The sequence below is a fragment of the Misgurnus anguillicaudatus genome, chromosome 18, assembly GCF_027580225.2.
Source record: "Misgurnus anguillicaudatus chromosome 18, ASM2758022v2, whole genome shotgun sequence".
Classification (NCBI taxonomy): domain Eukaryota; kingdom Metazoa; phylum Chordata; class Actinopteri; order Cypriniformes; family Cobitidae; genus Misgurnus; species Misgurnus anguillicaudatus.
This window is the reverse complement of record NC_073354.2, coordinates 32970128-32997635: the sequence shown is the minus strand read 5'-3', so window position 1 is coordinate 32997635 and position 27508 is coordinate 32970128. Positions and strand designations below refer to the sequence as shown.

Below are 27508 nucleotides of genomic sequence, written 5' to 3'. Positions count from 1 at the left end.
CGAGAACATAATTAGCGAGATCTAAACATCTCGAACGTGTCATTTGATCTCGGATGTAATAAGCGACGTACGAAGAACGGGCCCCAGCAGACATGTAATGATGGCAAGATAAGTTCATCCCCAGTAAATGAACTAAATGAAAAGAACTGTAAATCAAAGTAAATGTATAAAAAGAAACGTAGCTAAAAGAAACGGTCAACAGAAAGTGAGCGTCCCAACTACTCACCCTCTTCCACCATGAATCCACACGCAAACACACATATGATATGCACCTGTGGATACACCAAGTGACATAACAAACGAAAAGTTAATTTTACAATTAAATGGATATTAACAAAATGTTGATTGCTTGTTGTTTCTGTAAAATAACAGATAAACATGTATAAACATATCAAATGTATTTATCTAAAATACATTTGTTAGTTTAATGTTAAATGTAATTTGACAGTCAAGCCTGAGACAGAAAGGTGCCAAAGAATGCATTGAATTAATATGTTAAATTGTTTTTGGATATTCACATAGAAGTTATGTAACTTTATTAAGTGCAAAAATGATCCAGAAACTTTTACATGTCCATTTACAACCCTAGGATTTGTCCTTTGAATCAAATGGTCTATTTTTGCCCTATTGGTCATGAATAATAATATTGAGTTCTGCTCTGAGATTCATGCCATTAGTTCACATTAGTAAACTTTTTAACATCTTTGTAATTAATTTAATGTATAATTTATTGTTGGGGGTGTACCTCTCGACTTTGACATTACAAAGTATACAGTATATTAAAGTTTGTTAAAAAACTAATAAACTAACTAATAACTATGAACTAATATCTTAAAACACCATGCTTCCCTTATATTTGATGTTTTAGAATATAAATATATTTTTTATTAATGTATACAAAATATCCCCCTAAATATATAATGTTGGCACACTCTGGCCTACACTATCTGTTGCAAATCAGCTGTTCCAAAATATAGTTTACAAGAGAAACTACTAGACCAGACTATGTGCAAGGTAAAATAATAGTTGTCTAATTTTAATGTGTGAACAGACTAAAAAAAGTGTACTCACAATTCATAATTAGTTGTCTATTACTATAGTCTGTGAGCCAGTAGGCCTATTTTCTGAAAAATCTGCACCTCCTTGTGGATTTAATTTCATAATGATTCTTACTTTAAGTCAAGCACCAAAAATTAAGTGACAATGTGAAAATACTACTAACCCATTTGGTGGTGATCTACTTGCAAGACTTACATGTTGTTTATAACAAAGGGGGTTTATTTATTGCTGGGGCGCTTTAAACAAATTGGGGGCAAAATTAAGAGTATACCCACTTCTCCAGGCACCACTAGACCACAGCACTTAGTTTGCACCAGTTTTAATCCGCTTAAAAATCGTCACGTTTTATTTTGTGCCACCATACTTACTTGTGTAACTACTCATGTAACAGTCTTTAAATAGGGAAAACTGCATGGAAGTGTTTGGTGGCTTTTAAATTCATCCCTGTTTGGATCCTAAGGAATGAATGGGGCTAGGCTAAATGCTAACACATTCACAATGTGCTGTACAAAGATTAAGTGCACATATAGAAAAAAGATAGGTATTTATTAATTCGTTTAAGTTGAGGTAAGAACATAGTAAAATATTAAAAAACGATGGTGTTTTCCTTTAAGGGGGTCATTGGAAAAAAATCCCCTGTAAGGGGTCCCAAATCACAAAAAGTTTGAGAACCTCTGCTCTAAACAACAAAAGTGCCTTTAAAGGTGTCTGTGGACCGTATGGTTCCATAAAGAGCCTTTAACATCCACAAAACCTTTGTTTCGTTGTGGAGAAAGGTTATACGGATTATAAAAAAATAAATTGTGCTTTATGAACCTTTGACTGAAACGTTGGAACCAAATGGGTTCTTTAAGAGTGCATGAGAGATATGCAAACTTTGTTTGTCCAGTCACAATAAATCTGTAATGAGCAGGTTAACTGGAACCTGAGAGTTTTGCGACTATAAGGGGAAAAGGGTGGGGTTAAAGAGAGATTACAAAGAGTTCTGCTCAAGTGCACTACACGTGTGCTGCCCTTTAAAGACATCTTAGTAAGAGAAAGACGGTCTTGTTAAAGGGTAATATGAGTCTGCTATCTCTTGTTTTGTCCTTGGTTTTGATTTCAGTGCAGTTATCTTGGGCTCAGGAAGATCCTCTTCTTCCTTTCTCTGAACACCTGGACCCCGAGCAGAAGGTACAACTGAAGTGGGGATTCGATGAGATTCAGGGCACTATTTTATTCGAGCTCACCGTCAACACCAGCGGCTGGATTGGTTTTGGCTTCAGCCCTAATGGAGGAATGACTGGAGCTGATATCGTCATTGGAGGTGTCGGACCAACCAGCAGTTATTTTTCGGTAGAAAATCTAAATAAAATCAATAAATGTCAATAACTTAGTGGCATTAAAACCCCATTTATGTGCATGTTTCGTGCAATTTTGTATTTAGCTGACTTATCTAACATAATTCTTATAGCACGATGGATTGTTTTAGTTTTTGTCAGAATTGTATTTATTGCAAAGTAATAAAAGTTTAGCATATAACTTTTTTCGGTCTCCACTCTCAGATAAAACGTACAAAAAATACTTTGCTGCCTTAAATTTTCATCTCATGGCAATTCGTATTTTATTTTATATTATGTATGAATTCAACTAAATTTGTATGTTTTTGTACGATTTTCTTTTGCCGCTGGTTGACATTGGTTTTAGAGGTGGGGTATCATTATGTTTTTTTTTTTCACTTTGGAATCAGCCTATATCTAATTGCACAACCATTGTTTAAACAACATACAATGAATGAATAATTGTTTATCACATGTTATTTTCTGTGTTAAGGACCGGCATGCTGTTGGGAATTCGATGCCTGTGGTGGACCAGCAACAAAACTACAAACTCCTTTCTCTAAGTGAGTTTGATGGGAAAACAGTCATGAAGTTTCAGAGGTCTATGGAGACATGTGATGAAGACGATTTACCCATTACTGTGAGTCTGTGTAGTCATTGTATACGTTTTTGTATTCATTGCTATAAGTATACAAAGGAAAGTAGTTCCAAAACACTATCAGTTTCACTCTCCCCCCTTTCATTCGGTGTAAGACTTATGTGGAAGGATTACGAAACAAAATCTGGGAATCCACGCAATGTTAACACACTTGCCAGGGGGGCCAACATCTTTTCTCAAAACTCCCTTAACTACTGAAACTGTTTGTCAAGTGAAATTAAGTCAATAAAATGTTTAGTCAATTTTATAAAAGAGGAAGCATTTTTTAATATTCATCTTTTAATAGACCATTCACCTGATTTAGCTTATGTTCATATTAAATGTGTTCTTAGTTTGTCACACTATAGAAAACTGTCATATTAACCACCCAGACAAATTTTAATGATTAAAACCGCCAAGTAAATAAAATAAGTTATCAAAACCTTGGAAAAACTGGCTGCTCTGAAACCACTCCCACTCGCAAATACCGCTACAACCTGCTCGCATCGCAATTGTGTTAGGGGCGGGGCCATACTCTGTGGCTTCATTGCATCATCGAGTGTTATGGTTTTCCTTTTTGGGTTCTTTAAGAATAAAATACTCAAGCCGTAGGTTTCATAAAACAAACCACTTCATGAGCCACTGTTTTATATGAATAATCTTAAACACAGAAATGTGAAAAAATTGCAGTGTAAGTTTACAATTCAGTACTACATAGTTCACACAGTCTTTGTGACGTCTTTCAACAATTCATTCTAACATTCATAATGTGTTTAGTCTCTGAAATGTCCCTTACGAAAATTAACCATGGTTTTATTGTGGTAAAAGTGTAGTAACCATGTTTTTTGGTGTATTGATTACTATCAGCAAAACCATGGTTATTTTGTGGTTACTATGGTTTCACTACAGTAACCATGTTTTAACTGTAGTAAACCCATGGTTAATTTTCGTAAGGGGTATTTCTAAAATAAAACTTTACACAGACTTTAATGTTTAGATAGCTTTAAAAAGTCTAAGAGTTATAATTCTGCAAGTCTAGAAATAAAAGTGTGTTTTTTGCTTTATTTGATAATTAGACTCTTCCCATCAAACTCATCTATGCGTATGGACAGACTGATGACATCAAGTACCACAGTAACAAAAGAGGCACAAAGGAGGTGAACCTGTTAAAGTACATGCCTCAGATCACCCCTCCAGACAGCCGGTATTTCGACATGATCATGGTCAATTTTAGAGACATTTTGACTGTTTTATGTTTGATTTTGCATGTGAAGGATTTATTTTAGCTGACGGCACAAATGAAACTTTATGCATTAACAATCACATTCTGAACTGATTCAGAAGAAACTAAAGTTAAACTAAACTGAAACATATAAAACACAGAAACTTTAACTGTACATGCTTGATATATTCAAAATTACAATGTTTCAGTTTACAGTACCAAGTGAACAAACCTACTATCACTGCAAGATCATGACAGCACCAACCTTTAATCAGAAGCAGCACATATATCGCGTGAGTCTGACTTCACACACATGATCAATCTGTCTATCATACATGAGTCATGACATCTTTCTTTCACTGTCTGTCTGTCTGTCTGTCTGTATATCTACACTACCTGTCTGTCTACCTGACATCTGTCTGTCTGTCTGTCTGTATATCTACACTACCTGTCTGTCTACCTGACATCTGTCTGTCTGTCTGTCTGTCTGTCTGTCTGACATGACATGTGTCTGTCTGTCTGTCTGTCTGTCTGTCTGCCTGTCTGTCTACCTGACATGACATCTCTCTGTCTGTCTATCCATCTAACTGTATGTCTGTATTTCTTTCATCTGTCTACAGTTTCTGTCTGTCTGCCTGATATTTGTCCGTCTATCTGTCTACCTGACTTGACATATAATAATAATAATAATAATACATTTTATTTATAATGCACTTTACATCACAGATCTCAAAGTGCTACAGGATACAATAAAAACAATAAAAATGAGAAGAAACAGTTAAAAAAAAATACCTCTAAAGAGAACTAAAAGCTTTGTTAAAAAGAAATGTCTTAAGACCTTTTTTAAAACAGTCAGTGGATTGCGGCGCCCTCAGAGTGTCAGGGAGGGCATTCCATAGACGTGGGGCAGCAGCACAGAAAGCCCTATCACCCATAGTCCGGAGTCTAGTTCTGGGTATGTGAAGGAGGTTCGAATGAGTGGAGCGAAGGGAACGTGTTTCGTGTTGTGGGTTGATAAGTTCTTTGAGGTAGGGTGGGGCATGTCCATGGATGCATTGGTGTGTGAGGAGAGAAACCTTGTACTCAATCCTGGAGGAGACGGGAAGCCAGTGGAGTGAGTGGAGAATAGGAGTAATATGTTCATGTTTCCGCACTCTCATCAGGATCCTAGCTGCAGAGTTTTGGATGTACTGAAGCCTCTGCAGATTCTTGGAGGGGATCCCAATGAAAAGTGCGTTACAGTAGTCCAATCTGGTGGAGATAAAAGCATGAATCAGCTTTTCAGCGTCAGGGAGGGAGAGAATGGGGCGGAGTTTGGAAATGTTGCGGAGGTGGAAGAAGGAGGTCTTGCAGAGGTGATTTATATGGGCTTCAAATGAAAGTTGGGAGTCCATTTTTAGACCAAGATTTGTGACTGTTGATGATAGGGGGATGTTTGAGCCAGAAAATGTGATGCTGGTTATGGGTGAGGATTTTGTCTGGTGAGGAGTGCCGATCAGGATGGCTTCGGTTTTGGAGCTGTTTAGTTGAAGGAAATTATGCTCCATCCATACATTTATCTCCTCTAGACAGATGGTAAGTTTAGAGGGTGATGACTGTGAGGATGGGGTTGCAGCTGTGGCCTTTACATAGAGCTGTGTGTCATCAGCATAGCAGTGAAATGAAATGTTGTGACGACTAATGATTTGGCCAAGGGGGGTGAGGTAGAGGATGAAGAGGATGGGGCCAAGGACTGACCCCTGGGGAACACCACAGGTGACTGCATGAGGTTTTGATTTTGAGTGACCCAAAGAGATGTATTCAGTCCGGTTTATGAGGTATGATTTGAACCAGTTGAGAGCAGTCTCAGTGAGTCCAATGGTGCAGTGGAGCCGGTTTAAAAGAATATCATGATCGACAGTATCAAATGCAGCAGAAAGGTCCAGGAGGATGAGGAGGGAGGGAGACCCGCCATCAGATGATATAAGAAGGTCGTTTGTGACTCTGACGAGGGCAGTCTCTGTACTGTGGGTGGAGCGGAAACCAGACTGGAATTTTTCAAAGATGTTATTATGTTTGAGATGATCCTGAAGGTGGGTGGCAACTACTTTCTCCAGTACTTTCGATAAGAAAGGTAGATTTGAGATGGGCCTGTAGTTAGATAGAATTTCAGGATCAAGAGTCGGTTTTTTGAGCAATGGTCTAATTATGGCATTTTTTAAGGCAGGTGGGACATGTCCAGTTTGGAGGGAATGATTTATAACAGTGGTGATCAGAGGGGTTAGGACAGTGATATGGGTTTTCACCAGAGAGGTTGGGAGTGGGTCGAGGGGACAGGTGGAGTTTTTCATCTTCCTAACGATGTTATGCACCTCTTCTGGTGAGACCTCGGGAAAGCAGCTTAGTGGTTGGGAGGCTGTAAACGTTGGAGGACCAGTTATGGTGGGGGGACCAGAAAGGGCAGAGCGAATATGTGCAATTTTTGATGTGAAAAAATCCATGAATTTATTGCACTGGTCTTCTGTAGTGGCAGTAAGTGGAGGGGGTAGTGGTTTTAGAAGGTGATTGACAGTGGAGAAAAGCTGCTTGGAATTTCCTGGGCTGTTCCTGATGACATCAGAATAAAACTGTGACCTTGCAGCTTTGAGGGCCCGTGCATATTTTTGTTGGTGCATCTGGTACATTTGTTTGTGTACAGTGAGATCAGAGGCTTTAAAGCGCCGCTCAAGGACCCGCCCTTCTGTCTTCATCTTACGAAGCCCATCTGTATACCAGGGAGCAGAGCGAGTGAAGCTGACTGTTTTGTTTTTAACAGGAGCATGGTGGTCCAAGAGGCTGCTCAGATGGCTGTTATAGTAGTCCACTGCTTTGTCGGGTGATGAAAAGTGTGTGGAAAGTTGTTGAAAGTCCAATGCCAAAAGTTCCGGATTTATATTTTTTAGATTTCTAAACCGGATATTCCGCTTCGGCTTGGGTAGGCTGGATGGAGATTGCAGATCCACAGCAATGGCCTTGTGATCAGACACACCTAAATCATACACCTGCAGGTTGGTAAGAGGGGCAGAGTTTGTAATGACCAGGTCCAATGTGTGGCCCCTCACATGTGTGGGGACATCAACAATTTGTTTTAAATTAAAACAGTCCAACAGTTGAAGAAATTCAACTGCAAAAGGGGAGGAGGGGGTGTCAACATGGATGTTCATATCACCTAAAATTATAACATTGGCAGCGGATGTGCAGATAGTTGTAAAAAGAGATGACATTTCAGTAATAAATAATGGGTTTGGTTTTGGTGGTCGATAAATGAGGAGGAACAGCACAGGGGAAAGGGATTTACATTTAAATGCTAGGCATTCAAATGAAGATAGTTCAGGTAATGGTTGCATAGATAAGTCTAGATCACTACGATAAATAACTGCCAAGCCACCACCGCGCCCTGTGCTGCGAGCTTTCTGGAGGTAACTATATCCCACGGGACAGCTCTCATTTAAAGAGAGAAAAGTATTTGGTGGGTGCCAGGTCTCTGTAATGCACATATAATCCAGACTTTTATCAAGGATGTGGTCGTGAATGAATGAGGCTTTATTTGTAATCGACTGTGCATTTAAGAGTTCAATTTTGCTGCTTGACGATGCTACAAGCCTTTGCACTGGCCGTAGCAAACTAAAATCCACCCCACGTTTTCTATTTAGCTCACTGGAAGGTGTTGCCATGGAGACGTCGACACTACTTATTCCGTATGAGGCAGCGCTCTGATGACGTATGCGTAGAGCGACATTTCTCGTTACTGACCAGAGAGCCGGGATGGTACGTGTCTTTGAGCATACAAACTTTCTGCGGGAGCTTCTATGGATGTAACGCGGACGGCGGAGAAGTCCAAGTTGTTTAATCACTGCAGTGCATGGTGGAGTGAAAAAACTGTTGAGATTCATCAGTTGGTTGACGGTGTAACTCAGCATAGTGATTGTTTTTAGCCGCATAGCCAGGATGCTAGCTCCAAAAACTTCCAGGTCTGCGGTGAGGGCAGCGATGGCGATGGCTGATTTCAGACTTCCCAGGTATGTTCAGGATTATCCAATGTCCACTTTTCGAGCTGAAGTAGCGGCAACAGGTAGGCCACCACTAGACTCAAAAACTACCAGATACTATCCAGGAAAGTCCACTGTTTGGTGCTGCGGAAAGTAAATGTAGTTTTAAGTGAAGTTTAAAAAGTAAAACGTAAAACGTAGTTTAAAAGGTCCACACGTCGGTGGCACGAACAGTAGAAAGGTATACTTTTAACTTAACGTTAAGTTATTTTTTTAAGCTGACATATGTCTCTTTCTTTCTTTCTTTCTTTCTTTCTTTCTTTCCTGTCTTTCTTTCTTTCCTGTCTTTCTTTCCTGTCTTTCTTTCTTTCTTTCCTGTCTTTCTTTCTTTCTTTCCTGTCTTTCTTTCTTTCTTTCCTGTCTTTCTTTCTTTCCTGTCTTTCTTTCTTTCCTGTCTTTCTTTCTTTCCTTCTTTCCTGTCTTTCTTTTCTGTCTTTCTTTCCTGTCTTTCTTTCTTTCCTTCTTTCTTTCTTTCCTTCTTTCCTGTCTTTCTTTCTTTCCTGTCTTTCTTTCTTTCCTTCTTTCCTGTCTTTCCTTCTATCTTTCCTGTCTTTCTTTCTTTCTTTCCTGTCTTTCTTTCTTTCCTGTCTTTCTTTCTTTCCTGTCTTTCTTTCTTTCCTTCTTTCCTGTCTTTCTTTCTTTCCTTCTTTCTTTCTTTCCTTCTTTCCTGTCTTTCTTTCTTTCCTGTCTTTCTTTCCTTCCTTCTTTCCTGTCTTTCCTTCCTTCTTTCCTGTCTTTCCTTCCTTCTTTCCTGTCTTTCATTCTATCTTTCCTGTCTTTCTTTCTTTCTTTCCTGTCTTTCCTTCTTTCTTTCCTGTCTTTCCTTCTTTCTTTCCTGTCTTTCCTGTCTTTCTTTCCTGTCTTTTCTTCTTTCTTTCCTGTCTTTTCTTCTTTCTTTCTTTCCTTCTTTCTTTCCTGTCTTTCTTTCTTTCCTTCTTTCTTTCCTTCCTTCTTTCCTGTCTTTTCTTCCGTCTTTCCTGTCTTTCCTTCCTTCTTTCCTGTCTTTCCTTCCTTCTTTCCTGTCTTTCCTTCCTTCTTTCCTGTCTTTCTTTCCTGTCTTTCCTTCTTTCTTTCCTTCTTTCTTTCCTGTCTTACCTTCTTTCTTTCCTGTCTTTCCTTCTTTCTTTCCTGTCTTTCTTTCTTTCCTAACTTTCCTTCTTTCTTTCCTGTCTTTCCTGTCGTTCTTTCCTGTCTTTCCTGTCTTTCTTTCCTGTCTTTTCTTCTTTCTTTTCTGTCTTTTCTTCTTTCTTTTCTTCTTTCTTTCCTGTCTTTCTTTCTTTCCTAACTTTCCTTCTTTCTTTCCTGTCTTTCCTGTCTTTCTTTCCTGTCTTTCCTGTCTTTTCTTCTTTCTTTCCTGTCTTTTCTTCTTTCTTTCCTGTCTTTTCTTCTTTCTTTCCTGTCTTTTCTTCTTTCTTTCTTTCCTTCTTTCTTTCCTGTCTTTCTTTCTTTCTTTCTTTCTTTCTTTCCTTCCTTCTTTTCTGTCTTTTCTTCCGTCTTTCCTGTCTTTCCTTCCTTCGTTCCTGTCTTTCCTTCCTTCTTTCCTGTCTTTCCTTCCTTCTTTCCTGTCTTTCCTTCCTTCTTTCCTGTCTTTCCTTCCTTCTTTCCTGTCTTTCTTTCTTTCTTTCCTGTCTTTCCTTCTTTCTTTCCTTCTTTCTTTCCTGTCTTACCTTCTTTCTTTCCTGTCTTTCCTTCTTTCTTTCCTGTCTTTCTTTCTTTCCTAACTTTCCTTCTTTCTTTCCTGTCTTTCCTGTCGTTCTTTCCTGTCTTTCCTGTCTTTCTTTCCTGTCTTTTCTTCTTTCTTTCCTGTCTTTTCTTCTTTCTTTTCTTCTTTCTTTCCTGTCTTTCTTTCTTTCCTAACTTTCCTTCTTTCTTTCCTGTCTTTCCTGTCTTTATTTCCTGTCTTTCCTGTCTTTTCTTCTTTCTTTCCTGTCTTTTCTTCTTTCTTTCCTGTCTTTCCTTCTTTCTTCCGTCTTTTCTTCTTTCCTGTCTTTCCTTCTTTCTTCCCGTCTTTCCTTCTTTCTTTCCCGTCTTTTCTTCTTTCCTGTCTTTCCTGTCTTTCCTTCTTTCCTGTCTTTTCTTCTTTCTTTCCCGTCTTTTCTTCTTTCTTTCCCGTCTTTTCTTCTTTCTTTCCCGTCTTTTCTTCTTTCTTTCCCGTCTTTCCTTCTTTCTTTCCTTTCCTTCCTTCTTTCCTTCTTTCTTTTCCGTCTTTCCTTCTTTCTTTTCCGTCTTTCCTTCTTTCTTTTCCGTCTTTCCTTCTTTCTTTTCCGTCTTTCCTTCTTTCTTTTCCGTCTTTCCTTCTTTCTTTTCCGTCTTTCCTTCTTTCTTTCCTGTCTTTCCTTCTTTCTTTCCTGTCTTTCCTTCTTTCTTTCCTGTCTTTCTTTCTTTCTTTCTTTCTTTCCTGTCTTTCTTTCTTTCTTTCTTTCTGTCTATCTGTTTGTCTGTCTGTCTATCTGTCTGTCTGAAATGACATATGTCTATCTATCATTTGTAACACATTTATCCCTGAATTTGACCGTCTCTGATAATCTTCAGATTGAGCCAATAATCAAAAACTTGGATCTGGTGCATCACATGCTGCTGTATCGCTGTCCTCCGAGTGTAACAGAGCCTTATGAAGCACAGTGTTACACATCAGCTAAAATTGAGAAATGTATGGAGGTTGTTGCTGTATGGGGAGTTGGCGGTGGGGTCAGTTTCTTTTGTGAATTTTAAAGAATTTTTATTTTATTTCAAACCATTAAATCCCAGAGCAGACTCTATTTGGAGAACAGACAATATACATATAAAAAAATCGTTTCTTTTAAGGCCTTTGAACTCCCTGAAGTGGCAGGACTTCCAATTGGAGGAAATGTTAGGAAATATTTCTACAGGCTTGAAATGCATTACAACAATCCAAATAAAATTCAAGGTATCTCTAACTGGATTACGGATTATGCCATAAGACATCGTGTTGTGACAAATATATGAGGTATTTAGCCACTAAAATACAAACCTTTATCCCCACAGGTCGAGTTGATAGCTCAGGTCTACGTTTCTACTACACATCTGAACTCCGTCAGCATGATGCTGCTGCTCTCATGACAGGGCTTGCTGTCACCCCTGGATACGCCATCCCACCCCTGGCGAAGTCTTTCCTCACATATGGCCTTTGTGACACTACTCTAATTCCACAGGTACATGTGCAGTTTCCTACAATCAAAACATGGACCTCCATGAACCAACAAACAGGGATACGAAGTCAATTTTATTTTAAAGAACATCAAAGATGCCATAAAAATAACGCTGCCATTAGCTTGCTAAATGGAGGTTGTAAACCAGTGTGAAAGTGAAAATGACATACTTGTCAAGTTTCAACGCATACCCGAAATGTGACCTCTGCATTTAAAGGAACAAACCCACATTTTGGGAATTTTGCTTATTCACCATATCGCCTAGAGTGAGATAAGTCCATACATACCTTTCTCATCTCTGTGCGTGCTGTAACTCGTCCCCTTGGAATTATAAGGCTCTATCTGCCAAAACATTATTTAAACATTAAATATAAAATTAATGTTGTAACAATTTTTCAACATGTGTCAGAAAGTAACATTTTAATCCTTTCTATGACATTTATTTGTAGTTTTAGCACTTTTAACTTTTTCCCGGACAGGGATTAAACTAGTACTAGACTAAAACATTTTTAAGAGCTGTCCGAACTGAAAACAACTTTCACTGACGCATCTTAAAATACATCAGTGCCCTTTGTTTTGCCTTAAAAAGTACACAGGTAATGTTTTTAGTAAGACATGTTTGTTAAAACTAGTTATATTTCCTAATTAAACTAAGGCCTAGTCCTGGATTAAGCTAATCCCTGTCCGAGAAACCACCCCTATAAGTCTGATTTTACATTGCTCAGTTACAGCATTGCTACTTCCCTCTTCTGTCTCAGTTACTCTCCCATTCTCTGATGATGTTTTTTTTATATATTTTTTCTTTGCCTGGTGCTCTCTTTCTCGTTTTCTTCTGCTGAATATGTCGGGTTCATTACAAAAATGGACAAAACATTTTTAGCATGTTATACCATTGAGCAGCTACAGGCTACAATCATTATAAAATCATTTTAATACTGAGGTAACTGCTTTAATGATCTTTCACATGTTTATCACAGCTTACTGTAACAGCACTATTTTAGTATTTTCTGTATTTTTTTATCTTAGTGCTTGCTTCCTAATATCAGGAACTATGAAGCTAGCACTGCTGGCTAGTGTGGTGTCTAACTATGAAAACAATCTCCTCAGCAAGGACCAAAAAGACTGCCCCTATTGAAAAATCCAGCAAAGACCAGCATAAGCTGGTAGCTGGTTTAGGCTGGTTTAAGGTTGTAACAAATTCCAAGTGAGGGATAAATTTATGGTACCATCCAACCATTCCCAAAAATCTCTGAAGTTCGATCAGGTTTTGTGGTGTGAGGTATTCACTGATGGCTGCAACTTTGTCAGAGTCGACTTTTACTCCCTCCTTGGACACTATGTGTCCTAAAAATTTGAGCTCCGTTTTCATAAAGTGGCACTTTTTCAGGTTGAGGGTAAGGTTAGCCTTTTTAAGCTCCCGGAAAACAGTTTCAAGATATCTTACATGTTGTTGTTGGCTGGGGGAATAGACAATTATGTCATCTATGTACACAAAACCCAGCTTCCCTTTCAGCGTTTCCAACACCTTCTCCATCAATCTCTAGAATGTGGCACCAGCGTTTTTTAATCCAAAGGGCATGGTCAGGAAATGGAACAATCCAAAAGGAGTAATGAGGGCTGTTTTCTCCCTGCTGCTTGATTCCATTTCAACCTGCCAGTATCCTGATTTCAAGTCAATGGTACTAAAATATTGGGCACCTTCTAAAGACTCCAATATTTCATGAATGAGAGCCATCGGATAGGCATCTTGAGGAGTGCCATCAGGCTTGGGGACCAATACCACTGGTGAGGCCCATGGAGATTGCGATGGCTCAATGATTCCATCTCATAACATCTTATGAATCTCTCTCTCCATTACCTCTCTCCTCAACGGTGAAACTTGATAGGCTTTTGAGCGAACAGGGATATCATCTGTTGTGATAATTCGATGAGTGGTTTGATTGGTTCTCCCTAAAGTTTCTGAACAGACAGTCGTCCATGTAGTCAGGAGTGGGTGTACTTCTGGTGGATGCCTTGCTATTAAATCTTTCATGTCGGTGGCCAAAACCAATGTCTCAGGTTCTTCAGCCTCATTCCTTTGCACAGCATAAATAAAGTGGTAACAGATTATCCCTTTAGAATACACGGTTGCTCCCATTCTGGTTGCTGGAGAAAAGGATATACGCTAACTTGACCTTTTTTTTGGTTCATTGCAGCAACATTGAGCTGTACTCCAGTTCGTCCCAGAAAGTCCAGTCCAAGGACAAGAGGGAATGCTAGGCTTTTATTGGCCATTATGTATGTGTTAATAGTCCACCTCTCTCCATGAAATTCAAATGTTATGGGGACTTTACCTTCTGACTTCCTGCTTTGCTACTGTTCGGACGCTTTTACTTGCGCTCTGTGCTTTGCGCTTTTGCTTTTTCGCTTTTATCTTTTGATTCAACTACCAGCAGTTCAGCACAGTGCTCAAACTAAACAATTGGGCTCTCAAACTAAAACTACAAATTCCTGGAACTATATTGATATTTGGAATATTCAACAACTTGGGGTTTCTATCATAGCAGTCTACCAGTCTGCTATTGCCGGCAGCTGACAATCCTAAAACAGGACAACACAGCTGCCCACACTCAAACAGAAGAAAAGAAGAAAAAATGCCTTCTTTTGGATCTCAATCCACCTGCTGCTCAAACTGCCACAGACTTTTACAAAAGATTGCGGTTCTCGAAACAAAGTTACTTGTGACGCTGCCGACCCTGCCAGAACATACAGCGGAGCTTCATCGTGGTCCTTCTCAACATAAAGCTGGTGAGTCCTGTGAACCTAATGCTTATAAACAGGTCATAGTGAGCTCAGAGAAACCTAAAGTAATTGAAGACACAAACCGATGGCATAAACAGGGTGCGAGACCCAAAAGTGCTCAAGACATTAGACTGTCACGAGTGTCACAAATTGCTGCATTAGCATCATCTACCCCAGATATGGGTACAACTCGAGTAGCCAATATTGGTATTCTACCACCCCCTGTACGGCTTGAAAATAGATTTGAAGCACTAATGAGTTTGGGTGAAGAATCCCCAAATGTTAATGGACACAGATCACATAAGTCAGTAGCTTACAGAGCTAACAGACGCTCAATATCATACAGGCAGCGGCGCTCCGCTCAGACAGCAGCCGAGCCAAACACGCTGATAGTGGGTGACAATATTATCAGAAACTTTGAAAGCAAGGCTACCCGTACATACTGTTTTCCTCGTGCAACGGTTTCTGATGTTAACAAGGAACTTGGCAACATTCTGATGAAACATAAGTCTGTCAGTCGGATTGTCATACATGTGGGAAAGAATGATATTCGGAAAGAGCAGTCTGAGCTCCTTAAGGTGGATTTCAATGAACTTTTTGAAACACTTGCAAGACTGAAAGTTAAATCTTTCATCAGTGGACCTCTCCCAGCCCGGGGAACAAATATGTTTTCTCGGCTACTAAGTTTAAATTCATGGCTGCAAAAAACCTGCACCATGAGAGGACTGAATTACATTGACAATTTCAATATCTTCTGGAGCCAAAGGCAACTTTTTAACACAGATGGTATCCACCCAAACAAACTGGGTGCTAGGTTGCTTAAAGACAATATCTTTTTCTCCATGCATCATCCATCAGCTGAGTGTGCCAGTCCACTACTGAACAGCGGAAATGACCACAGGATTTCACACCAGAACCTGGATGGACATTCAGAAGACAAGGATAAAACTCTGCAGTCACAACTACTGTTCACAGACACAGCTCAGGCTGAGCCCTGCCCACAGACCTCGCTACAGCTGGATTGTGAATCAACACCCAAGGACGTTTCTGTTGATAATGACCCGAGGAATGATAACACTCCCTCCCAGCCTTCAGGAACACCAGCTGATGTCATCACACTCTCTCTACCTCACTCCAACATCACCACTTCTGGGCTTTTCAGAGAAAATGGAAAAACTGGTATTTGCTGGAACAAAGCTCTCCCACTCTATTGCTGCGAGTCCCCAAATATCAACCAAGAAACGGCGGGCTCCTCAACCACCAAAGCCTTCGGGCCCAGCCCGCCCTCCCCCTCCATCTGATAAAGCACTCCCGACCACTGCCTCAACGTCAGGGATCACACCAGCCCTCATCTGCAAACAGCACTGGTAACTGATGTGTGTTGGGTCCCCGCTACGTCAGCAGTAACAATAATAAATATTTTAAGAACAAGCGGGTGCCCGATGTCCCTTTAGCTTTCCCTATCTCTGTCCTGACATGTGATAGAAAGATGAAGGCCGTCTCCAGCCGCACAGCAATTCTATCTAATCTACTGCCTATTATACGTCATTCTGAGATTGATACAGTGCCAAAACCAGTTACTGTTAAGTTAGCACTTCTGAACATCCGTTCACTAAAGAACAAATCCTTTTTAGTTAATGATCTTATCACCACCAACAACCTGGACTTTATGTTTCTAAATGAAACTTGGTTAGATGACAGCTGCAGTGCTACAGTCCTCAATGAATCAGCCCCACCCAACTTTACCTTTATAAATGTCTGTAGAGCTCTTAGAAGGGGCGGAGGAATAGCTGCTTTATTCAAAGATGCCTTTCAATGCAAGCAAGTGTTACATGGTGATTACCAGTCTTTTGAATATTTGTGTATTGCTTTAAAAGGTACACCACGCATTCTGTTTACAATTATTTATAGACCTCCCAAATACACCTCAGCATTTGTTGATGAATTCACAGAACTTTTATCAACAATTTCCTCTGAATTTGATTATTTTGTTATTGCTGGAGATTTTAATATTCATATAGACAATGCAGAAAACAATGCTGCAATTGAACTGTTAAATGTTTTAAACACCTTTGATCTGACCCAGCACGTGCAAGGTCCTACACACAATCGGGGACACACTCTTGATCTGCTCATTAGCAAGGGTCTAAACATTTCATCCACTGTAATCAAGGATGAAGCCCTATCTGACCATTTCTGTGTTTACTTTGATTTATTGATCTGTCCTGCCACTGATGCTAGATCTGTCTATGTTAAAAAAAGGTTCATAAATGAGAACACCAGTGAGGTATTTATGAATGCTATATCAATGTTGCCAAACATATCGGCAGACTCTGTTGATGTTCTCCTTGAAAACTTTAACATAAAAGTTAAAGATGCCATTGATGGTATAGCTCCAGTAAAGGTCAAGGTGATCACTGGCAGACGTAAAGCACCCTGGAGAAACACAACAGCAGTACAGCACATGAAAAGAACATGCAGAAAAGCTGAACGTATGTGGCGGAAAACAAAACTTGAAGTACATTATAGCATCTATAAGGACAGTCTTCGTGCATTCAATGTAGAACTAGGCACAGCTAGACAGACCTTCTTTTCAAACATTATAAACAAAATCATAAACAACACTCGCACTCTTTTTGCTACTGTAGAGAGACTAACAAACCCCCCAAATCAAGTTCCTAGTGAAATGCTCTCTGACAACAAATGCAATGAGTTTGCAACCTTTTTCTCTGAGAAGATCAGTAATATCAGAATGGCGATCAATACGGCCTCATATTGTACTGTGATCAGTCAGATATCATTGCAACAACCTCAGAAATTAGCCATTCTCCCAGAATTTGACATAATTGATATAAAAACCTTGGAAGAAACAGTACAACATCTTAAAGCATCAACTAGCAGCCTTGACACACTCCCCACATCTTTTCTCAAAAAGGTACTTAACTGCTTAGAAACTGACCTCTTAAAAATAGTAAATACCTCTCTGATCAAAGGCACCTTTCCAGAGTCATTAAAAACAGCAGTTGTTAAGCCTCTCCTAAAAAAGAGTAACCTAGACAAAACCATACTTAGCAACTACAGACCAATCTCACATCTTCCGTTTATAGGCAAGATCATTGAAAAGGTGGTTTTTAATCAGCTGAACAAATTCTTAAACTCAAATGGCTATCTGGACAATTTTCAATCTGGTTTCCGTCAGCATCACAGCACAGAGACAGTGCTCCTAAAGAAAATAAATGATATTCGCTTAAACTCTGATTCAGGTAAAATATCAGTGCTGGTGCTACTAGATCTTAGTGCTGCCTTTGACACAGTAGATCACACCATACTCTTACATAGACTGGAAAACTGGGTAGGGCTCTCTGGGATGGTCCTCAAATGGTTTAAATCATACCTACAAGGAAGAGGTTACTATGTGAACATAGGTAACCATAAATCTGAGTGGACATCCATGACATGTGGAGTCCCACAGGGTTCAATTCTTGCACCGCTTCTGTTTAATTTGTATATGCTCCCACTTGGTCATATAATGAAAAAGAACCAAATTGCTTACCACAGCTATGCAGATGACACCCAGATATACTTAGCCCTGTCACCCAATGACTACACTACAGCCCCATTGACTCTCTATGTAAATGCATTGAGGAAATTAACGGTTGGATGCGTCAAAACTTCCTCCAGTTAAACAAAGACAAAACTGAAGTCATTGTATTTGGAAATAAAGATGAAACTCTCAAAGTTAACACATACCTTGACTCTAGGGGTCTAAAGACACAAAATAAAGTCAGAAATCTTGGTGTAATTTTAGAGTCTGACCTTAATTTCAGTAGTCACGTGAAAGCAATAAGCAAATCAGCTTACTATCATCTCAGAAATAGTGCCAGAATTAGTTGTTTTGTCTCAAGACAGGACTTAGAGAAACTTGTTCATGCTTTCATCACCAGCAGGGTGGATTACTGCAATGGACTTCTTACTGGGATCCCCAAAAAGACCATTAGACAGCTGCAGCTAATACAAAACACTGCTGCCAGAAATCTGACCAGAACCAAAAAATCTGAGCACATTACTCCAGTCCTCAGGTCCTACACTGGCTACCTGTTACATTTAGAATAGATTTTAAAGTATTGTTACTCGTTTATAAATCACTTAATGGCTTAGGACCCAAATACATGACAGATATGCTAACTGTATATAAACCTAAAAGATTACTCAGATCATTAGGATCAGGTCAGTCAGAAATACCAAGGGTTCACTCAAAACAAGGTGCATCAGCATTTAGTTATTATGCCACCTGTAGCTGGAATCAGCTTCCAGAAGAGATCAGATGTGCTTCAACAGTTAACACTTTTAAATCTAGATTAAAAACACATCTGTTTAACTCTGCATTTACTGAATGAGCACTGTGCTGCTACACACTGACTGCACTTTTAACTCAAGTCACTTTTAATTCTGTTATATTCTTTTTAACATTTTAAAGTGTTTTTATTAAAATCACATTTATTTTCTTTAATTGTTATTCTAAATTCTCATGTATCTTTGTTTTTATTGTGATTTTATTGTGTATCTATTATTTTTACATTTTCTTTTTTCTCTTTTATATATTGTTTTTTCATTTCTATGTAAAGCACTTTGAATGACCTCTGTGTATGAAATGTGCTATACAAATAAACTTGCCTTGCCTTGCCTTGCCTTGCCTTCTGACTCATGAGCCGTTCCATCGGCCACCACGAATTTCCTGCTCGAATTCTGCAGCAACCTCTCTTCTGGTTCCCTTAAAGCTTCCCATAATTGCTTTTGCATGAAAGTGAACATTGAGCCAGTGTCTATGACTGCTTCAATATGATAATTTCCTACATCTATTGTCACTTTGAGTAGTAGAGGAGTGTTTGATTGTATCAATGAAATGTGTTGAGCTGATGAGCCTGTTTGCTTGGGCACCTGGTCACCTGATTAACTTTAGCCCTGTAGTCTCTCTTTGAATTCAAGTCCTTCTCCACCAAAGACCCCACTTTGACTAATTGCTCCACGGTCTGCACTGCACCTCTTAGACAGCCGGCCAATGAAGGGTTACAACTATTTAGAATTCGCCTTACCACATCCTCTTCTGGCAGATCATCCCTCCATTTTAGGCACAGGGCTCTATAATCATAGGCGAAGTCACGAATACTCTAGTTGGGACCTTGAATCATAGCCTTTAACTGATCTTCGAGCTCAGTCAGATAATCTGTAGAAAGGAATGCAGACATGAAAGAATGTTTGAACTCAGCCCAATTGTGTACCTTCAGTTTTTCAGCCGTCCACCAACTCCTTGCGGGTCCAGTGATCACTGCATTGATCGTGGCTAATAGCTCAACATCCGTGAGGGATCTAACAGAAAGGAAGTTTTCACTCTTTTCAATGAATTCTAAAACATCACTGGTTTCACGGAGTTAACTGAAAGAGGGAAACTCTATGTTAATTGGTGGTTTGGGGGGCAATGAAGGAGGTACTGCAGGAGGCGTGTGGCCTAAACCTGGTAGGCCATGACCAAAAGGAACGGGCGATATCGGGGTACTGGTCACTTTTACCTGAGCTATTTCATTCTTCCAGTGCTCATCTCGCCGCTTGAGGCATTTCAACATCTCGGCCTCCAGATGTGCCAATGATTTACACATTCTATCCTCCGTTGCGGCCAATCGCTGCTCCATAGCATCCCTAAAACTGGCTTCTCTGTTAATGGCGCTCTCATTACAGGCAGCGTAATCCTGCTTGAGAGATTGGGGGGTTGGGGTCGCGATAAGAATCAGTCTCTAAACACTCACCCTCAGCGCCAGCTACATCCTGCTCAACAGTGTTAACTGATACTTGATCCATAATAAAAAAAATTAAAGTAAAAAACACAAAATCAATTTTCCATTAATATTCTTACAAAAATACGTTCCCCGTACGGGCCACCATCTGTAACAAATTCAACTCTTTATGGATATTGTTGATTTATTACCCCAAGTTTACCTCAAAGATATAATTTTACTTCTGAATCTCATTCTTGTGAACATCACATACACTCTTCACTTGGGCTAAACCCAAGAAACAATCATATGACTATACATATAATTTAAATTAAACAAAATAGTAAGGGAACAAATCTGTTACACCTATACATAAAGTGACATGGTATCCCCAAAAACCCAGAGTCCACAAACATAGACACATCTCATTGTTGCAGTCCCAAAGTCTCTAGATATCAAAAAAATAATAATACTCATCAGTCCCAGGGTTGAATTATTCAGTTTTAGATTTATGTAAATCTCCATTTTAAAAAATATTGACACTTATGACAAATAAGTGCAGTAAGGTATCGGGTGTGAATTTGTCTGGGTTGTCAGATTTGTTTGATATGGAGGTGATAAAGAAAGTGCATTATATCTGATACATCTCACTCTCTTTATGATTCATTTCAGACCCTCCCCCCAGGATTTTTGTAAAGGATCCCTTTAGCCAAGACTAACAGATTTAAAAAAAAAAAAAATTAAAATTTGATATGAATCCCCTAAAACCCTGTTCTGTGCTCTGCAGGTTCTGTCTGAGACCCCACAAGATCTTCAGGTGTTCGCTGTAATGTTACACACACATTTGGCTGGACGAAAGGTGCGCGTCGGACACTTCAGGTATACATCACAATGTTATAGACAGTTTAGAAATAATATAAATAAAGATCACATAAAGCTTATGGTGAACTGAAAGGGCATCTCTAAATGAGGTACCCAATACTGAATAAATATGAGTTATTTTATTGAACTTATGCATTATCTCTGTGCATTTCAGAGATGGAAAACAGATTGATCTCCTAGCTGTGAATGAACAATACAATTTTGAATATCAGGAGATGGTAAACTTGGGTAAAACTAAGACAGTAAAGTTGGTAAGTGTGATATAGTTAAAATATGAAGAGTTTGATTCCAAAACGCAATAAATCCATTTTGTCTAATTTGGGTAAAAATGTGTTTTCTATACCAAGAAAGTGACAAGATGAAAAACACTATTTTCTGTTACAAACTTTCACATAACATCTTTAGGTTATAAAACATAAACAATTCAAATCCATAATTTGATTTTCAAAGATTTATTATAAAAAAGTTTAAAATGCTATAAATCTATTGAATCAATATATAAATGTGCATTCATCTTTGTCATGTTATATTCATTTAGTGTTATACACTGATTAAAAAAATAAACATTAATGGCATTAATCAAAACACTTACTTTGTCAAATTAATAACACTGTCATCGCTGAACTTTTTTGACAGCGATCAGCTGTAAAATGTTTTGGTCGTGCTCAATTTTCGTTGACTTTGAGTAAAATAATGGAAAGTTTTTCATAAGATCCTTCGCCCAAGAGCCTCTCGCGTAAATTATTGGCTTACGTTTCTTCCCCACCACAGAAAACCACCACAGGTTTATCAATGCCATTAAAAGTATTATTTTGTTTTTATTTGTTTGTTGATCACAAAGTACAAAGAGGAGGAAAACTAGGATTTCATATATTCAACGCGCCGCCATTGTTGTTTACAATGCGTGGAATGGTGCGCTGTGATTGGTTAAGCAGATTTATTTCATACTGCAGAGAAGGAGGACTGGCGTTTATCTTGTTTTGGGATAAAAGGGAGAAAAGATGACAGAATAACACGGCAGATATCGGATTTTGCGTAATATTAAGAATTTACTTTTTTAAAACTGACCAGACACAATACTGATTTTGTGGTAACTCATTTCTTTTGGAACCAAACTCTTCACATAAAATTCTGCCTTGTAAAATATCAATTGTATATACTCAAAAAAGCTTGTTACACTGTTAAAAAATAGTAAAAAAAATTGTCTCAGGCTGTCACTGGGGCAGTACCTTTTAAAATGTCCAAATATGTATACCATTTAAGTACAGATGTCTTTACATTTGGTACAAATATGTAACTGGTACTAATATGAACTCTTCAGGTGCAAAGGTGTACTTTTTGGTGTACTGGGTACTGCTCAGTGAAAGCTACCTGACAGTATAACAACTGGTTTAGTTATAAACATTATTTGCTTTTAAATTATTACAGGGTGACGAACTACTGGTGCAGTGTACCTATAATACAGAGGATCGCACAACACTCACATTGGTTTGTACATTTTAGGTAGCAACTTTGACTAAATGTCATATTGGTAAATTGCTTTATAATAACGACAACACAATGATGAATCCATTGCAGCCATCTCTTTAAAACAAAGATCATGTCTGAGGTTCGACTGGGTGTAATTTGTGACCCAGCTAAAGTAATTTACTGTTATCAACATTAAATCATCCTACATAATGTAAAGAACATTCCGTGAAAATATAACCTTGATATCTTTAACATTGACTGTGTAAGGTCATGTCAAAGATTGAAATCAATGTGAAATCAAACTTTGATGCTCCTCATCTCATCATTAGATTATGAGACTTCAACTACTGCACTGTAATGTATACCAATTAAAAACCACCCTGTTAAAGATGGTTCAAAGATAACATAAAGAACTAAGTATCTACCCAATATAAAGAAAAACGGCCAAAAATTCAACTCTACTAATAAACATGGATATTGAATGAATAAGTAAAAATCTCTCAAATATTTGCTATGCAAAATCTCTCTCTGTCTACAGGGAGGGTTCGCAACTACAGAGGAGATGTGCTTGGCTTTCCTCTACTACTATCCTGCTATGAGTCTGAGTGGTTGTCAGAGCTTCCCTGATTTGCTCGCTTTACGAGCCGAAATAGGAGCAACAAATTATTTGTAATCCAATTGCAAATTCATTTTCTTTGGTCTTTATTATGACTTGTTTGACTAATGTGTCTTTTGTTTGTCAGTAACTGGTTCATTATGAGGTCTACAAATACTTGGAATGATACATCCATCAATGAATACCAACAAGCACTGAAGACCATAAATCAGAAAGTCATAGTTTCTAACACTTATGTAAGTGTTCACGCTTCAGCAATACTCCCTAAAAATGTCTGGAGTAACTAAACCCAGAAAATGTTTTTGAACAGTGGGGGCTGGAGAGGTCCTGGAACTCCTGTAAGCATTGAGAGACCCTCTATAAAGCACAAAAATAAAAATTGGGGGACCCCCTGGTTTTTATTGACCCCTTCAGACCAGGTGTTTAATCAGTGTGCCTTACTTTGATTGGTTGATCAGCATTTTTATTGGTTTGAACCAAAAAAACATGTGATGTAGTGGACGCAGGGTCTGAAGGGGTTAAAATACCACATGAATATAAAATTTGTGTGCTGCGCTGCCATAAAGCGATACAGTCAATTTTTTTTGTCCCAATTTCGCAATAAACTAATCGAAAAGATTTCTGTCTGAAATAAATGTAAACTCTTAAGTGCACCCCACACTGTTTTCTGGAGAAATTGACAGATTGTTAGATTTAGGATTGTGTAAGGCTTTTAAAACTTTTTTCTCAAACTATTATTTCAGACTAATTTGAGAGGTAAAAATGGCTATGGTTTGAATTAAGGGTAATTTGGGGTTTCTTTTATTAAAACGTTGGTCCAGGACCATAGGGGACCTCCCCATAATTCGAACACTGTTTTTGACCCAACAGTGGGTTAAAACAATCCAGGATTTTGGGTTGAAACAATGCAGCAAATGCTAAATCACAACCAAAAGGCAGAAAGAAAAAAACAGAGAGAGAGAGAGAGAGAGAGAGAGAGAGAGAGAGAGAGAGAGAGACAGAACTGAATCTGATAGACAGACCTATAGACACCTAGACATTTAGACAGACAGATATACAAATGGACAGACAGGCAGACAGATGGACAGACATACAGATAGGTGGACAGATAGCTAGACAGACGGGCAGAAAGTAGACAAACAGATATACAGGTGTACGGACAGGCAGATAGACAGAAAGACAGACAGGTGGATAGACAGACAGGTAGAAAGTACACAACCAGATAAATGTACAGACAGGCAGACATACATGCAGATAGACATATTGACAATTAGACAGACAGAGAGGTAGACAGATAGACAGACAGATAGGTGGACAGACAGCTAGACAGACAGGCAGAGAGTAGACAAATAGATAGACAGATGTGCAGACAGACATGCAGACAGGTAGACAGACAGATAGGGGACAGATAGCTAGACAGACAGGCAGAGAATAGACAAATAGATAGACAGATGTACAGACAGACAGACAGACAGACAGACAGGCAGATAGGGGACAGATAGCTAGACAGACAGGCAGAGAATAGACAAATAGATAGACAGATGTACAGACAGACAGACAGACAGACAGACAGGCAGATAGGGGACAGATAGCTAGACAGACAGGCACGAAGTACACAACCAGATAAATGTACAGACAGGCAGACAACCATGCAGATAGACATATTGACAATTAGACAGACAGATCGGTAGACAGATAGACAGACAGACAGGTAGACAGACAGCTAGACAGACAGGCAGAGAGTAGACAAACAGGTAAACAGATATACAGACAGGCAGACAGACATGCATATAGACAGACAGACGGACAATTAGACAGACAGACAGACAGACAGGTGGATAGACAGACAGGTAGACAGACAGATTGGGGACAGATAGCTAGACAGACGAGCAGAAAGTAGACAAAAAAATTTACAGGTGTACAGACAGGCAGACAGACAGACAGACAGACAGACAGACATGCAGATAGATAGATAGATAGACAGACAGACAATTAGACAGACAGAAAGACAGACAGGTGGACAGACAGATAGACAGGCAGATAGGGGACAAATAGCTAGACAGACAGTAGACAAACAGATATATAGGTGTACAGACAGGCAGACAGAAATGCAGATAGACATACAGACAATTAGACAGACAGACAGGAGGATGGACAGACAGGTAGACAGACAGATAGGGGACAGACAGCTAGACAGATGGGCAGTGAGTAGACAAACATTTAGACATTTAGACAGATGTACAGACAGATAGACATACAGACAATTAGACAGACAGACAGGAGGACAGACAGACAGACAGACAGGTGTATAGACAGACTGGTAGACAGGCAGATAGGGGACAGATAGCTAGACAGACAGACAGGCAGAAAGTACACAAACAGATAGACAAATGTACAGACAGGCAGACATACATGCAGATAGACATATGGACAATTAGACAGACAGATAGGTGGACAGACAACTAGACAGACAGGCAGAGAGTAGACAAATAGATAGACAGATGTACAGACAGGCAGACAGACAGACATGCAGATAGACAGACAGAGGGACAATTAGACAGACAGACAGACAGGTGGATAGACAGACAGGTAGACAGACAGATTGGGGACAGATAGCTAGACAGACGAGCAGAAAGTAGACAAACAAATGTACAGGTGTACAGACAGGCAGACAGACAGACATGCAGATAGATAGATAGACGGACAGACAATTAGACAGACAGAGAGAGAGACAGACAGACAGGTGGATACACAGACATACAGATAGAGGACAGATAGCTAGACAGACGAGCAGGTGGATGGACAGACAGATAGACAGGCAGATAGGGAACAAATAGCTAGACAGACAGTAGACAAACAGATATATAGGTGTACAGACAGGCAGACATACATGCAGATAGACATACGGACAGTTAGACAGACAGACAGGAGGATGGACAGACAGGTAGACAGACAGATAGGAGACAGACAGCTAGACAGATGGGCAGTGAGTAGACAAACATTTAAACAGATGTACAGACAGGCAGACATACATGCAGATAGACATACGGACAATTAGACAGACAGACAGACAGGAGGATGAACGTGTTTGTGCCTTTTTCACCCAACACTTGTTTGAAAATAACCCATTAAATTTTAGGTGGGTGGTTTGAGATCCCGGGGGTTAGCATTATTTGATGTCAAGTTCAATCCATGTTTGGTATGGACATTTTGTAAGTTCATTTAATCCAAAAGTTGGGTTTGTCCATATTTCACCCAACCATGGGTTGAAACACCCACCAGTATTTTTTTGGGGGGGAAAATGACTGCATGAGGGTGGAACATATTTATTTGTTTTGATAAGGGCCAGCTTGTGACAGCTTTTTCTATATGCACTTACAGCAAAACGACAAACACAAGTTTGGGAGGATTCCTGATCTGGAAGTGACTCCTTCTGTACCCTGCAGTTGTACCACTGCACGTCTTGCTTGGATATCGCTGCTCGTCTGCTTGGTGGTGCAGTTGGCATCTTTATTACCAAAATAGCGATGTTTTCTATTTCTAAGTTGATCAACTTAGGAGACCTTTGGTCACCCAGTCTTACAGGGATTATCCTAAAGCCTCAACAGAAACCAGAGTCACAGAAAATTCAGCAAGATATCAAAATGTTAAATGCGCCGTCATTTATAAGGCATTTTAATTTTTTTTGATGAACAAAGGATATTACATATATATTATAATTAAGTGACACCCTGTTGTTAGCTTATTAGCCACAATGTATTTGTGACTTGTTTTTTATGTAAAGCCATGTGAGAATAAAGGCCTTTTATCTTCCATTATATTTTCTTTTTTTTGACGAATTAAGAAAACCCACATCCAAACCCCTTACAAAAAATAACCATGTTTTTTTGTGGTAAAAGTGTTGTAACCGTGGCTTTTTGGTGTATTGATTAGTAGCATTTTGTGGTAAGCATAGTTTTACTACAGTAAACTTTTTTTTTTTTTTAAGTGAAAGCATGGTTAATATTTGTAAGGGAAGAGCACAGACTTATGGACTTTATACCTCAGTAGCGTTTCTTGCATATTTACACAACACACTTTATTCATACTAACTGTTTTCACAATAAGCACACAGTATAACAAAAATAGATAATAATAAAGGAAAACATGATAGATGAACTATACTGAATAAACAATGTTTGGTGTTAACATCATTTACACTGGGATGTTACTCTAAAGTTGAAATGACAAATACATACAGCACCCTCTAGTGGAAATCACAGGTAGAACTTTAACAATAATGCGTCCTTGGATAGCGTCTATATGAGGTTGAGGAGTCTCCAACCTTTTTGTGAGCAACGACTACCACAATGGATAAAATTACCTTTTTGAAAGTCTACTCAAAACCTTTTTATTTGATTTTACTTGTTGATATGTTTTATCATTGTTTAAAATGTTAACACATAATAGAAGCCAAGCTAATGTAAAATATGTACTAAATAAATATTAAAATTGAGGCTATTAATAGAATGTGCTTC

General features: G+C 39.0%; 1 protein-coding gene across 1 annotated transcript; it reads left to right on the top strand.

The window, feature by feature from the left end:
* Positions 1–2106: 2106 nt before the first annotated feature.
* On the top strand, positions 2107–26809 carry LOC129430088 (DBH-like monooxygenase protein 2 homolog). The gene is made up of 13 exons (XM_073856350.1): positions 2107–2394; positions 2872–3018; positions 4092–4248; positions 4451–4530; positions 10837–10992; positions 11110–11212; positions 11311–11477; positions 20811–20902; positions 21060–21156; positions 22334–22393; positions 22914–23044; positions 23119–23227; positions 26373–26809. The coding sequence occupies exons 1-13, from the start codon at positions 2122–2124 to the stop codon at positions 26514–26516; spliced, it is 1716 nt and encodes a 571-aa protein (XP_073712451.1). The 5' UTR covers positions 2107–2121; the 3' UTR covers positions 26517–26809.
* Positions 26810–27508: the final 699 nt, after the last annotated feature.

Excerpts from the sequence above, each read along its gene's own strand:
- LOC129430088 (XM_073856350.1), top strand. The coding sequence starts at position 2,122 with ATGAGTCTGCTATCTCTTGTTTTGTCCTTGGTTTTGATTTCAGTGCAG. Across the intron at positions 11,213-11,310 it reads CAATCCAAATAAAATTCAAG|GTCGAGTTGATAGCTCAGGT; the intron begins GTATCTCTAACT and ends TTATCCCCACAG. Across the intron at positions 23,228-26,372 it reads TCATAGTTTCTAACACTTAT|CAAAACGACAAACACAAGTT; the intron begins GTAAGTGTTCAC and ends ATGCACTTACAG.